The following is a 15,487-nucleotide window of genomic DNA, read 5'->3' as shown; positions in this document are numbered from 1 at the left end:
GGTGACTGCAGGACTCGCCTGGATTGAGGGCTCTGAGGCACAGGCCTCCAGTGTCTTTGAATGAACTGGAGCCCCCTTCTCTCTGGACCACCTTATTGGTCTTCAGAAGGCAGGACAGGGTCTTGACCTGAGTCTGGCCGTCTCAGCTCAGAGGCATGTTTCCGAAGCACACCGGAAGCCGACTCCCAGAGCCTGTGAGTACAGGAAAGCTAAGAGGAGTGGGGGAGGGAGCGCTGAAGAGAGGAGTCTCATTTTAATGCCCCCACACAATCCCTTCTCTGTGGAACAAGGGCTCACACTGTGTCACACAGAAAGGAGACAAACACCGCCTTCAGAGGCTGCGAGGCCCCAAACCAGTCAGCTGGCTCAGGAGGGGCACCTACCCGCACTTCCTGACTCACGGTCCTCCGCTGGTGCCACCAAAGCCCACACAACTGAATTTCTCTAGAGTTGGGAGGACACAGAGAAGGCCGAGCTCTGAGCATCCCCCATGTCTTTGTCCTCTTCCTCTGACTCCCTTGCCATCCACCCAGATGCTCAGGGTGGAGACCAGAAGCCTGCCATGTGCTCCGGTGGGCGTTCACTTCCGAAAGGGCTGTAGCAAACTGTCATGAACCATGCAGCTGATTGACTTCCAGAGACTGACTCCTGGGTGACAACTGGAAGTCAAAAAGGGGACACACTGTCAGGCCCCTGCCCCTCTACGTGCTCAGGGAGTGAGACTCTTCCCTTGACACATCTGCTGTGTGGGAACATTGGAATTTCTTGACCATGTCACCATCCTCTGACTTCATTCTCAAAGCCTTCCCCACTGTCTTAGAAAGATGCTTATCCCTGGACTCAGGGACAACTTGGTCCATTCAGGAAGGTCTCATCTTAAGGGACCCTAAGGTCTCTAAACACATATGTAATACCTTTTCCCACAGGAAGCCACATTCACAAGGAGAAGGCACAGTCAACCCTTCCAGCGTGGTATCACCACTGTGGCCAAGTTAGGAAAAAGTGAACCCAGGTGGTCATGGAAGTTCCCTGCCCCTACCCCACCCCGACCTTGCTGGTCAGGGGTAGAACAAGGATTCGGACATGGTTCTGTTGACCAGCGTGGTAGGCCACGTCTCACCGCGTCCTGCTGCCTCTTCCGTGATTCACACTTGTTGTGAAGTTGTACTTCTTCATCTGTAGACACGGTAGTGATTTGCTGGACAGAACCAGTCACTTAGGAAGTGCATGCAGCAGCCAGCCCTGTGCTGATCGCCTCATAGAGACAAAACGAATCACAGCACAGTGGCCCCCACTAATTCCCAGTCTAAATTTGTGAGATTTCAGTCCTTATTCGTGGTTTGGCTTTGTGGCTGTTAGTCAGCAGCAGTTCAAACTTATGAAATGGAAAATGCCAGAAATAAAGAGCTCATAGGTTCCTCAAGTAACTTTTATTACAGTGTAGTGTTGCAGTGGCTCTGTTTTATCATTAGCTGCCACCAGTCACTTTCTGTATTTGATTTGTCGATTAAATTAAATTTTATCATGGTGGGCTGACAAGATGGCTCCAGGTAGAGGTGTTTGCTATGTGTGCAAGTCTGGTGACCTGAGTTCAAACGCAGAACCCACCTAAAGACAGAAGGAGAGAACTGACTCCCCAGAGTTGCCCTCTGACCTCCACACATGGACAGTGGCACGTGCATGCACACACAATAATAATAAATGAAAATGTAAACATGTTGATTTTATTATGGGTATGTATGTATAGGAAACACAGGGTCCTTCTCCGATTTGGTATTTGGAATGTTCCTTATTAGAGATGAGGAGACACTGAGTTACTAAAACCATGTTTTCACGAGTGGGGAAAGTGAGTTTTTGAAGAGTGGAGGAATTTGTCTAAGAACACACAGCTCGTCACAGAGCAGGATACCCAGTCCCATTCAGTGTGCTAAAGCCTGTTCCGCTGACTGTTGTCTTGGGCACGTTACTTCCCAGCCTTCTAATGTACCTATGGTACATTCAGGAGAGAACTCGGTGGGCTGTGAGCTGTCGCGTGAATGTCCATGCCATCTAGAACATTAGTGACCTTTACTGTGGTCTCCCCAGTGCCAGTGAGGGAGACTCTAGTCCCTCTCACCTGAAAGCAATGTGAGAAAGAGGCCCAGTGATCTGTAGGTAGGTGTGACTGCTGGTCACGTGGCTTCTGGAAGAGTCAACGGCCAACCTAGAGCCATCGTTTGCCTAGGTCCAGCAGCAGGACCCCTGGGAGAAACACCCGTGGCCATGGCAGAGAGGATGGCTGGACTCACGGCCCTCTCTGTTTTCTTCCTACCCTGGCCTAGGCATCGTGCGAGCCTCCAGTGTCTTTCCCATCCTCAGCACCATCCTGCTCCTGCTTGGAGGGCTCTGCATCGGCGCTGGGAGGATCTACAGCCGCAAGAACAATATTGTCCTCAGTGCAGGCATCCTCTTTGTGGCTGCAGGTAAGTCGGGCTACCCCTATGGGACCAGAGATGCAGCCATGGTAGTGTACCTAAGCGTGTGGTCTTCACTGCCAGGAGTGTGCGTCCCGGTAGGAGGGCAGTCTGAAGTCAGGGCATGGTTAACTTTAAGAGGACAGATGTGTAAGACTGAGGCAAGGGATGGGGAGCAACTGCTTAATGGGGTTTCCTTTGGAGGAGATGACGGTCTTACAAACGGGGGTTCACCCATTGTGAAGGGTTGCACGCATTGTAAGTACACTAAATGCCCCTGGATCGTGTCCTTCAGAGAGGTTAATTGGATAGTATGTGAATTTCACATCTCGGAAAGGTGGGTTTGCAAAGTACAACCAAGGTACTGGGCTTGGCTGCTTTCCAAACCTGTAAGAGGGTTGGGAGCTGGCTGAGTTGGATCGTCGGGAAAGAACATGGAGACTCCTGGGATGCCAAGTCCCAAGGAAGTTTGCCGTGTAAAGCCAGGGTGAGGGACTGGAATAGGAAGGACAGAATAACATCCATTTACTTAACATAGGATTGTGTTGGCTGTTACAGGCTAGTTAGAGATGGATTGGGGAGTAGGTGGGCTATAGGTAAATGCTGCATTACCCTGAGGGACATGGTCATCCCAGGTTTCAAGTGCAGCTGAGAAATGCAGAACTCATCTCTCACAAACACCCACGGGACTTAGCTGCCAAGATGGGTATGGTGGTGCACAGCTCTAATCCCAGCTGGGAAGTGGAGGCAAAAGAATCAGGAGTTCTGACTGGGAAAGACAGCTCCGTGGTTAAGAGCACTGGCTGTACTTGCAGAGGAGTGGAGTACAGTTCCCAGCACATGCGTGGTGGCTCACAGGCGTCTGTAACTCCTCTTCCGGAGGATCTGATGCCCTCTTCTGGCCTTTGCAGGCAGACACGTGGTGTGTGCAAAACACCAATGAACATACACAGAAAATAATTTTTTTAATGGGGATGAGGAATTCAAAGCCAGCCTTGGCCACCTAAGGGAGATCTGAGCCAGCCTGGGTTACATGAGACCCAATCAAAAGGAAAGAGAGGAAGGAAAAAAGGAAAGAGGGAGGGAAGAAAAGAATGTAAAAAGAAGAAAAATTAGTTACCAAGCCAGGTAATCCCAGCACTTGGGAGGTGAAGAATTAATTAGAAGTTCAAGGTCTTCCTTGGTTACTTAAGTTCAGGACAAGCCTGGGCTACATTAGTCTCTTTCTAAAATAAATAAATAAATAAATAAAAAATAAATTACCATAATAAATAAATATCATGGAGAAGACTGGCCACCATCCCACCTTCAGGGGCCTGTTCTCTGCCCTGTCATTACTGCTATGAGTCTGACCTCTAGTCTCTCCTGCCCGCTTCCCTTTCAGGCCTCAGTAATATCATTGGCATCATTGTCTACATCTCCAGCAACACAGGAGACCCCAGTGACAAGCGTGACGAAGACAAGAAGAACCATTACAACTACGGCTGGTCTTTTTACTTTGGAGCCCTGTCGTTTATTGTGGCGGAGACCGTGGGTGTCCTGGCTGTAAACATTTACATTGAGAAAAATAAAGAGTTGAGGTTTAAAACCAAGCGGGAATTCCTTAAGCCCTCCTCCTCCTCACCATACGCCAGGATGCCGAGCTACAGGTACCGGCGACGGCGGTCTAGGTCCAGCTCACGGTCCACCGAGGCCTCGCCTTCCAGGGATGCGTCTCCCGTGGGCCTGAAGATCACCGGGGCCATTCCCATGGGTGAGCTGTCCATGTACACGCTGTCCAGGGAGCCCCTCAAAGTAACCACAGCTGCCAGTTACACCCCGGACCAGGATGCTGGCTTCCTCCAGATGCACGACTTCTTCCCACAGGACCTAAAGGAGGGTTTCCACGTCAGCATGCTGAACCGGCGGACGACTCCCGTGTGACCCGCCCACCCGTCTCAGCGCCGGCTTCCCCCAGAGCGGCTGTTTGTGTGACACGCAACAGGGTGACCCTTAAGATTATAGACAGTGAACTGGAGCCGAGGGCAGCCCTCCCTGGCTTCCAGAAGATGCCATGGGTTGGCTTAGAGTGAAGGAAGCCAGATACCAGAATCAGGGCTTGGGTAGAAACTGAAGGCTAACTTTCTCCCACGACAGGGTATATTGCTGCCCTCCAGGTCACTGAAATTTCCCAGGAGGCCCAAGAATTTTCCAGAAGCTGCATCGGCCTGCCTCTTGGAAACCAGGAAACCTGTCAGGCCCGAAGAAGATGTCAGATCCCCTCTCCTTCCCTGGGCGCTGGGCCACAGGAAGGCTTCTTCCAGAACTGGGACCACTGAGCCCCCATACTTCCCACTCAGACATTCCTGTGTCCTGGAGCCTGAAATGAGCCGAGGCTTGCTCCCTTTCCCTCTGTGTTTCCCTCTCTCGCTTCTGTCCAGCGGCCTGGAGGAGCCTGTGGTTGAAAATATCATCCGTCCTAAAGAGAAAGCTCTGTGACTAACTGGTGCTTCAGCCTTGAGCTGTCCTGCGGCCGGCTTCTCTCCACCTCAGGAGACCGGGAATCTGGGATAAAGGCAGAGGCTCTGCCGGCTTTCCTGCTTGCTTCTGGAAGTTTCTCCCAAGCTCAGAATAGGCAAGACCTACTCACTAAACTTGGAGAACTGGAGGATTCCATGGGTCTGAGGAGAGGTAGGCGCAAAGCCTCTAACTGTGTCTCTCCCCTACTTGCCTGAGGAACTACTCTGACCCCTGAGGGGAGGTGGGGCCCTTCCCACCTCCAGAGTGGTGTTCTACAACAGATGTATAAACTTCGGGGAGGGGAACCTGAAGGTGAGCAGAGACAAAGAAGAACAAAGAAAGAGCATCCGTTTCCAGGTGATTCTGAATCGTGACACACTGAGAAACAACAGCAGGAGAACAAGCTGCAGACAACTCCTCATCCTAAAAAGTAGCAACGGCATCCTCCCCAACTGCTGTCTGTCATCATAATTTATTCCGCCGATACATGAAGGACTCTGTGGACATTTGACTCCAGGGGCCGTCCTGGGCTTTCTAACTTTGCGTGAATCTAAGGATGAGTTCTGTGTTTTACAGTTTGTCCAACCGTTCCCCCTTTCCCTCTTGAGGTGAGGAAAAACCATGTGAGTTGTGTCCAGATTAGAGAGAACTCTCCAGGAAGTGGAACTCACCCCCTTTTCTATAACACAGTGCTTTCTAAGGATCAATTGTTTCTTACTTTTTGAGACTTCTTAATCCAATCTTGAACAGTCATCTGTGACCCCGGTAACTGTCTCACTTAGAAGTGACAAGCCAATTCTTACCTCAGTCACCTGCTCATGGAGCCCCCTAGGCTGACACCGAGTTCAGACCCAGGTCCATTTGTCCTTCCCTGCCTGCCCTCCATTGCCCCCACCACCCCGAAGGGAGACATCCCATGTCATAGCTGCAGCCAGCTGCCCAGGAGCTGGGGAGCTAAGATGAGAGCGTGCTATGTATTTGCTCACAATCATCCCTTCCTGGCCAGGTGGGCTCCTCAGCATGTGTCAAAGCCTGCACAGCAGTGAGCACTGGTGTCAGGGTGTGTGGTCTGTCCCCACCCACCTCCCCAGCCACCCACCTCCCCTCTACCACCGCGGTAGCATCTCTTGAGGCTGAAGGAAGCCCTGACCCCCAGGGAGACCCGAGATCTGTCTCATGTCTCTTCTGGACCTAGAGCAGCCTATGGTAGCTTCCACACAAGCTACCTTCCCGAACCTGTGGTCCCAGGAGTTTCCACAAGTCCACGTAAGAAAGCTATGTTCCGATGAATCCTACCTCTTGTCCAGTCCCAGGCAGAGTACACAGGCCCACTTCAGGGACCAAGAAAGAGCTAGAAGGAAAAGGAAGAAGGGACGGGGGCAGGGGGGAGGAGGGGCTAGAACACAGGGAGAAAAACCTCAACTGCTCCAGCCCCCTAGCCCTTTCTCCCACTGACTGTTGGCCTCACTCTTGGGACCCTGGTCACCAGCTTGCTCTCCCTGTGGGACAAGGGGAGTGGAGCTGGGCCTCACTGTTGACAGGCTCAGATCTGGCTCCCTCTCTGAAGGGACATGAGGCCTGAGCCCATCTTCCCACCCTTCCTCATTCCTGCCCCCTCCCCTGTGTGTCTCACCAGTTAAGCCCCTGTGATCCTGTACCCACCAATGGTTTGCGGTTGTTAGTTCTGTCTCTCTCTCTCTCTTTTTTTTAATTAAATAAAAACATTTTTAAAATGTTTTACTTTTGATATGGTAGGTGGGTGGGGGTACTCCCCTGGGGTCCTTATGGGTATCTAGTATCCCAGGTGTAGGAATTGTGTGGGACAACCACAAGGAGGGTGGCAGGGTGGGGGCAGACACCATGAAGACAAGACCGGCTTCTCTGGCTTGACTCTGAGGACCAGGCTAGGCTGTGACCTCTGAAGAAGGTACCACTAAGACGCCTTCCCATGGATAAGCTGGGAGCAGCTGAGCAAGTCACTGGTGAGACTTGACAAAAGCCTAAACTCCCTGAGCCATGGGAACTAGTGGCTCGGCATAGCCAGAGACACATTTTCTGAGGTACCCTTCTAAGGCGGGAAGAAAGAGGACTGAGTAGCCAGGACAGTGAGTTTAGACAGGCTGAGGCAGAGGTGTGGGGACAATAGGCCCCAGCCTCCTAGCTTGGTGCCTTTGGTGCCTTTCCCTGGGATCCAAGATGTGATGGGTCTTCTTGAAGGAGACACTGCCTGAGACAAGAGGCCAGAAGACTTCCCTTTGCTGTTAGATGACTGGACCCCCGAAACCCAGTCCACTGGCACAGGGGAGAGACGAGATAAGAGAGGGAGAGAAAGGGCCAGAGCGACCCATCCCCCCCAAACTGTACTTGGCAGATTGCACAGACCTAGCAACAGCTGCTATGGCTCTCCAGCTTTCCCCCTGTGCGGCCTTTGCTGGATATCAGAGGCGTAATGAAAGATCTTCGGTGACTCCCCTTATTCTGCCCACCCATCTCATAGGGACCTTCCCATCTCATGCCACCATCCCTGTCTTGCAGGACTGTGATCTGGAATTTTCTTCCCAAGGGTGATGGGCTCGCCTGGTCTCTGGTCTCTCAGAAACCAAACTCTTCTGCCTCCTTCGAAGGCCTCTTACAGCCTGGTCAGAGGGAAGGGCACTAAGCTAGGAGGCCGAGAACTGTTGGCCTTCTCCCAGCCTGTCGGAACTCTGTGTTATATTTCTTAACATGTCCCCGGGTATGCTGAGCCACCAGGACAGCCTGGAGAGTTCAGGTTTTTGCCGGGTCCCACCAGAGACCATGCTGTGCACCCGCTGTGCCCCTAGCCTGGAGCCAGTTCTGCCTGGAGTTAGCACCTTGTGCCAAAATGCCCATGTCTACTGTTTATTCTTAGCCTGGAGGAAACCCTGGCTCAGCAGAAGCTGTCCAGCCATCCTGGGCAGACTCTCGTGCCAGGCCGCATTTAGGGACTTGCCACCACTTCCTGCAGTCACATGTCACGTGTTTAATTCAGCTAAAATTGCTGCCTCCATAACTTGCAGAGCTAGGTCTGTTAGAATCAACACAGAAATCAGTGTATTCCCTAATGCAATAAGCTCCAGGGCTGGACGTGGGGGATGGCTCAGTTAGTAAATCACTTGCTTTGCAAGTGTGAGGACCTGAGTTCAATTCCCAGAACCCACTAAAACAAAACAAAACAAAACAAAACAAAAAAGCCAAACACCAGTAATGGGCACTGACAATCCCAATATTGAGAAGGCAGAGAAAGGAGGACCTCTGGTGCTCTCTCTGGCCGATCAGATGACCTTCAAGGTCAATGAAAGACCATGCCTCAAAGGAGAAAAAAAGACAGGGTCCCTGTGGATGGTCTCCATACATATGTGCACACATGTGAACACCTCCCCCACACGTTTATAAAAAAAAAAGTAAACATTTCTAGCCTAGCCATAGGCCAGCTCAGTAGCCACCATTCTAGCCTTCACTGTGTTATTTAAGAGTAGGCCAGCTACATGCTCAGCAGCCCCAAGTGTAAATGCTGAAAACGAAAGACCTTCATTTCTCATGTTAGGCACACCTAGGGAGTGTGAGGCAGCCCTGGTCTATGCTCTTAATGTAGACACTCCGAGGCCCAAACTGTGGGGGTTCTGTGGCAAGTGGAAGATGAACGTGGATGATTTTTGGTTTTATTGGACCAGGAAGTTGTGACCAGCTGTCCACACACCATAGGCTGGAATTCAATCATATCTGTGCATCCAAGAGAAAGAAAGTTATACTGAGGGCTATTGCTGTGAATAGAGTCCATGACCACAGCAACTCTTTTTTCTTTTCTATTTTTTCCTTTCTCTTTTAGTTCTTGATTTTTGGAGAAGGAGTTCTCTTTGTAGTCCTGACTGTTCTGGAATTCACTCTGTAAACCAGGCTGGCCTCAGACTCAAGAGATCTGCCTGCCTCTGCTTCCGGCGTGTTGGGATTAAAAATATGTGCCACCACTGCCTAGCACTCTTACAAGGAAAACATTTAGTTGGGGCTTGCCTACAATTTCAGAGGTGCAGTCCATTGTCAGGGTGGGAAGCATGGCAGTATGCAGACAGACACGGTGCTAGAGAGGTGACCAAGAGTTCTGCATCTGGATCAGCAGGTGGCAAGAAGAGAAAGCGACACTGGGCTTGGCTTGAGTGTCTAAACCTCAGAGCCCAGTCCCAGTGACACACTTCCTCCAACAAAACCACACCTCTAATAATGCCAGTCTCTGTGAGGCTACGGGGACCATTTTCATTCAAACCACTACAGTAGGAATGTAATCTATAGAGGAGAAAAGAGTTTGGGGGACAGCTGACGAGTCTCAGGGCCTGCTGGACAATTTTGGTACCTCTCTCTTCTGCCCTCCTACTCCCAAACTTTTTGAGGCATGTTCACCTAGAAGTAAAATCTTCGTGACAGTCCCAACCCCCATGTGTCCTGAGCTCCTCCTTGGGATCCTACATGGTATCTGGACTCATTGCTCCAGATGTCCTTTGTATAGAATGGGCCTGTGTCACTCTCTTCCCAAGTGAGGAATAGGTTTGTGCTCATGTCGTTGTTACCCAGGAGAATAACACCATTCAACACTTGACCAGCAGGGCAGGCCTGGCCTTGCCTCATCCCACCTGCTCATCATAGAAGAAAACAAGTTCAAAGGTGGAGAATGTGTGGGTAAAATAAAGGAAGGTGCCCTTTTCAATTTCACAACCATTAAAAGGAGACACATCGCCTGCCCAGTGGGAGAAGAGATTTTGCACTGTAGGGGACACTTGCCAATGTCTGGAGACATTTCTGCTTGAAGCAGCTGCAGTTGGGTCTTCTGGGAGCCACCAAGGAAGGTTCTAAATCTTGTACAGTGCCCAGAATTAGCCTCTCAGCCCTCAGAATGGTCTGTTTCAAACATCAGTAAACTCAAAGCCAAGTGCCCCACACAAGCCTGACTTCAGGGCAGAAATCCAAGGCACAGAAAGGGGTGGTCACTTGTGCAAGATCACACAGCAGCTTTGGGGTACGTATGTCTAGACTATAAACATAAAACACTTCTTTATCTGAGTAGTGGCGGTGCATGCCTTTAATTCCAGCACTCTAGGGGCAGAGGCTGGTAGATCTTCACGAGTCCAAGGCCAGCCTGGTCTACAAGTAAGATTCAGAACAGTCAGGACTGTTACACAGAGAAACCCTGTCAAAAAAACAAAAACAAAAACAACAACCAAAAAAAAAATTATTCTCCATGTCCCTTTTTCCTGCCATGTTAGGATTTCTGCATCATTATTGACCCACACATTTCCAAAACAGAAATTGGAGGTTGAGGAAGGACGTGGGAAAATGGCCCATTGGGGGTGAAAGATGGGGCACCTCCTTAAAGTCTTTGTCCCTGGATTTGGGGAACAGAATGTTAGAACTGAACAAGCTCCGAAGCGTGGCCCAGTGTGACATACGGGCACACAGCATGGTGGTGTCTTCTTCCTCAGCCCGCATCCAGCAGCTGCAGTGATGTGGCCAAGGGCCAGGAAAGAATCCAATAAAACTTCAGGTCCTCCTGCCTTTCTCCTAGGGCAGCCAGCAGTGAGCAGCCTGTCGCAGCTCCGTCCCCACCATCCAAGGAAGAGGTTGCCACCAGATCTTTGAGAGAATGAATTGGATTTTAAATAAGGAAATACTTTAAAATGCCCAGTTTAAACACTTCAGCTGAGGGTCTGGAGAGATGGCTCAATGGTTAAGAGCATTTACTGCTGTTGTTGAGGACCTGAGTTCAGTTCCCAGCAACCATGTCAGAGAGTTCACAACCTGTAATTCCAGCTCCAGGGGATCGGACGCCTCTGGTCTCTGCAAGCTCCTGCACTCACGAACACATACCCACACACAGACACAAACATCTACACATAATTAAAATAATAAACCAAATCGATTTTTTAAAGACTGCATTTGAATGTTCAAGAGTTTTCACTGAGGGGGCTGAAGAGATGGCTCAGTTGTTAAGAGCACTGGCTGGTCTTCCAGAGGAACCGGGTTCAAATCCCGGCAAGCACACTGCAGTTCACAGCTGTCTGTGGCTCCAGGGATAGACACCCTCGCACAGACACATTCAGGCAAAACACCAATGCAATCAAATAATAATAAATAAATGAACAAACAAATAAATATAAATGAATAGACAGAGTGTTCGCTGACAACTCTTAAGGAGTTTCCAGTGTTGGATTGTTCTAGAACAGCTCTCGAGGGGGACAGTCTGAAGACCAGACCTGCCCATGCATACTGCTCATAGTATGCCTGCATCCTGTTCAGTCCTCCTGTGGCCAGTTCCACTAACATCTACTTCCTGCACCTTTCATGTCCCCTAGACTTTTGGGTAGTAGTGTTTAGGGTGCTTGTAGGCTCTATCCTGCAACCTCTATTACCCCATGGGGAAATGTCTGGCTTCATAAAGCTCACACACAGGACTGAAAAAGCCCAGCAGTGAGTGCCAGAAGCCTAGCTATACCAATAGAGTACTTTTGCCAATGGCTCACCGAAGTGGAGCTGCTGGAGTGGGTTTCACGGGAGGGAGGAGAGCCCAGAATAAGCCCCTTGACTTCAGGTCCCTGCTGCAGGAACCAGATACCACACCTGGCTGCCCAACTCCCAAGATGAGAGGTGTGAAGTGGGGGGGGGGGGAACCTTAGAGTCCAGAGGGCAGATGGAGAAGATAGAGAGATACTCTAGGTAGAGATATTTTTAGACTTGCAGCTTTCAACAAAACTGCAGAAGCAACCTCAGAAGCTGAAGCCTGCGGTCCAAGAGAGTTGCCACCGTGTGCTTATGCCTGCAAGAGAGGGGCTTGATCTTCCTGGCCTTTGTCCCCTGATAAGCATTCTAGGGGACAGGCTTCTGTGGGACACCCAGAACCTACACATAAAATTGCAACAGCCAAGTCCCTCTTAAAAACCATAATACAAGCCAGTCGGTGGTGGCGCACGCCTTTAATCCCAGCACTAGGGAGGCAAAGGCAGGCGGATCTCTGGGAGTTCGAGGCCAGCCTGGTCTACAAGAGCTAGTTCCGGGACAGGCACCAAAGCTACACAGAGAAACCCTGTCTCAAAAAAACAAAATCTGTCTCTCTCTCTATCTTTCCCTTTCTCTCTCTCCCTCCCTCTCTCTCTCCACATGTGTGTGTGTGCATGTGTGTATGCACACATATGTGCACATGTGCATGTATGCAGAAACCAGAGGTCAGCCCTGAGTGTCTTCTCTATTGTTCTCCATCTCTGTTTGGGACAAGGGCTTTCACTACTTGGCACTCACGGATGTAGCCAGACTGGTTGGCTGGCTGTCAAGCCACAGATCTACCTGCCTCCCAGAGAACACTAGATCCTAAAATGCTTCTTCCCACCAGACTACACTCTTGCCCATCCTCAGCCATACCAAAATGCATTTCCCGCAACTCCTGCAGGACATCAACTAATTGAACTATGGAGGAAATCACTCCAAACCTAGGAGCATTAAACAAACATTAAATATGGGCTAGAGGCCTGGCAAGATGGCTCAGTGGGTAAAGGCATTTGCCACCGAGCCTGAGTGACAGCCTGACTTCAGTCCCTGGGATTTTTGTATCAATCAGGGAACCAATTCCCAGATGCTGTGCTCTGATTTCCACACATGTACACGTACACATACACACACATGTACACACACACATACACGTGCGCATGTGTTATGTGCACCCATTAAATATGCTCAAGCATTCTCAGTTCAGTTCAACAGGGCCAGGGCCTCATGGTCCCTCTGCTGTACAGCCTAGAGCCTCTACTGACAGGCTCCATGGCTGAATCTAGAATCACTTGGAGACTCTTGCTCAAAGGTCTGATGTTGGAAGCAGCATATCGAATGCCTTTTTTCATGCCTAGAAAACCCCTCAGCACAGCATCTGGACCCAAGGACAGGTGTCCTGAGGCAAGATAGAAAAGTGGGAGTCTCAGAAGATGGAAATCCTTTTTCTGGGCTTACGTGTAAAGAAGAACATCCCAGGACCCTGCTGTAGCTCTAGCGATGCCCCTCCCATCCTCTGTTTCCACTGTGCTCTCCGGAACTCCCCATATCTTCAAATCTCTTCACCAAGTCCTTCCCCCCCCCCCCCCCCCCGCCACCACACGGAGAGGTGATTTCACAGCCTTCTGTAAAGACCTTGCTCCCCGGGCCTCTCTGAAGAAAGCCATGCACCCTGGAAAATCCCCTGCCCAGGTTCCCAGGATAGCACCCTTGACTGTCCAGTCCCAGGGGTATGTGACGTGAAAAAGGGATAGCTGGGGATGTGTAGGGTTTGTAGAACATTAGTTTAAGCTGTGGTGCATTTATTTATGCTGAGGAATATTTGTTGAATGATGCAAAAATGTGTTGCGTCCTTTTACGCTGCATTCATTTAACTCTCTAAAGCTGTGCTACTTTGCCTGCCTAAAACATCTGCTCGGTCGAATAAAGAGCTGAATGGCCAATAGCTACACAGGGGAGAAAAACAAGTGGGGCTGCCAGGCAGAGGGAATAAATAGGAGGAAAAATATGGGCTCAGAAGAAGGGAAGAGTGAGAAAAGAAGGAGAGATGATGCCAGGGGCCACCCAGCCATAGAGGCAGCCATGGAGTAAGAAGGAAAGAAAGCTATATAGAATAAAGAGAGGTGAAAATCTCAGAGACAAAACATAGTTGAAGAGAAAAGGGGTAATTTATGTTAGAAAAGCTGGCTGGAAACAAGTCAAGCTACAGCCGGGCACTCATAAGTAAGAATAAGTTTCTGTGTATTTATTTGGGAGCTGGGTGGCAGGCTCCCAAAAGTTAAAAAAACAAAAACAAAACAAAAAAGCCCAACTACATGTAGGGTCCAAAAGGATGCTGGGACAGACATGCCTGAGACATGCAGCTTCCAACAAAACTGACCAGATGATCTTAGGAGCAAAAGTCTGGAACGAGAGGGTCATGAACTCCCAGACTCAGAGCTATAAGAGGAGGCAGAGGCAGACAGCCATGAATAAACCCCCAGAAATTCTTTCCTGTCAATGTCTTCCCCTAACCACCTCTCCACTACACCTGCATGTGTACCAAGGATGGTGTCTCTGCCAGCAGGCTCCTCTATGCCCCAGTCCCTACCCCCATCACAGGAGTGAGGATCAGTGTCAGAGAGGAAAGTCACTCTCATTGACTCCCTGGCCTCACAGCTCTCTGGTCCTCTCGCCTCTGTGGATACATATACGTACATATAAATAAATAATCAAGTAAATCATTTTTTAAATGTTAAAGATTTTGAAGCAAGGAGGCTGCCCTGGATTACCCATGTGACCCCAGTGTTTCACGGAAGTCCCTATAAAGGAAAGAGAGGAGCAGAGGGCCCGGAAGTAGAGGACAGAGCGACAGGATTGCTGGCTTTGAAGATGGAAGGGGCCGTGAGACAGAGGTGGCCTTCAGAGAGCAGAGATGCATGGAGTGTTTGTTTTCTTCCCCCAGGGCCTCGGGAGTAACACAGTCCGGTGGACATCTTCCTTTCAGCCCTGCAAAGCAGTTGGACTGTGAAATATGAAATGTGGAGTATTGAACCACTGGGCGTGTGACAGTTTGCTCCCAGAGCAACAGAAAATTAAGACAGGGTTCCTGGACATGCCTCAGCACCTCTGCCTCCCGGCAATCGTTCTCAAAGCCCCATCTGAGCTGTCACCCCCATCCTCCCAACAGCTGTGTTGGCTTTCCTAGTTCCTTGGACCCTCCCTATACTCCTAGGCTTGGCCTGATCTCCTGCGTCACCAAGGAAACAGGAGGCTTCAGAAGGTAACAGCTCCAGTCTCTCTGCCACCTGCACACTGCTCCATCCCATAATCCTCCTCTTCCCTGCCTAGGCAGAGGTGGGAGTCAGTCTTCCCCTCCCCCATCCAATGCCAGCCCTCCCATCTGATCCGATTGCTCATGCCCCCTCCTCTTGAATCTTTTTTTCTAGATTTCTTTTTAAAACCTTTTTATTAATTATTAGTATCACTGTGTGTATGTGATGGGAGTCACGTACCATGGCACCTATGTGGAAGTCAGAGGACAGCTTTGTGGTGTCAGATCTTGTCTTCCATCTTTATGTGGGCTCTGGGACTTGAACTCAGGCTGTCGGGCTTGGAGGCAAGCACCTTTACCCACTGTGCCATCTCACCGGCCCGTGACCTTCCTTTCTAAGCTACCATGTTACAGGAATGATCTATGCTGGCTGTCTGTCCTCCCTTACCTGACATCTGTTCCTCAGCTATAATCATAAATTATTGTTTGTGGCATTGCTTTATTGCCTGTCAGTTGTTAAAAGCAATGGACACTTTTTAACCTGGGCCTTTGTCACACCTCATCTTACTGGCTGCTGCCTTCTAGAAAGCCTAGGCTTCTTCTACACCTTAACCTCAAAACTGGTAACACTCAGAGAATTGTAATCCGAATGGAGCAAAAGACCCGCCAGTCCATTGACAACAGTGAGTTTGAGTGCTTGCCAGTTCAAGCACTTCATGCAGCTTGAGTCTCCCCTGCA

The 15,487-nt window shown here is 50.1% G+C and overlaps 1 protein-coding gene across 1 annotated transcript in view; it reads left to right on the top strand.

Annotated features, from left to right (window-relative positions):
- The window catches only part of Cacng4 (calcium voltage-gated channel auxiliary subunit gamma 4), a 61,317-nt gene extending 54,678 nt beyond the window's left edge, over positions 1–6,639 (top strand). Inside the window, exons 3-4 of the mRNA XM_057775113.1 lie at positions 2,322–2,462; positions 3,838–6,639. Coding sequence (XP_057631096.1) covers positions 2,322–2,462; positions 3,838–4,376 — 680 coding nt within the window. The 3' untranslated portion in view covers positions 4,377–6,639. The remainder of the gene's footprint in view (positions 1–2,321; positions 2,463–3,837) is intronic.
- The last annotated feature ends 8,848 nt before the right edge of the window (positions 6,640–15,487 follow it).

The sequence above is a fragment of the Chionomys nivalis genome, chromosome 7, assembly GCF_950005125.1.
Source record: "Chionomys nivalis chromosome 7, mChiNiv1.1, whole genome shotgun sequence".
Lineage (NCBI taxonomy): Eukaryota > Metazoa > Chordata > Mammalia > Rodentia > Cricetidae > Chionomys > Chionomys nivalis.
Note: the sequence above shows the minus strand (reverse complement) of the source record. Positions and strands in the feature narration are given on the sequence as shown.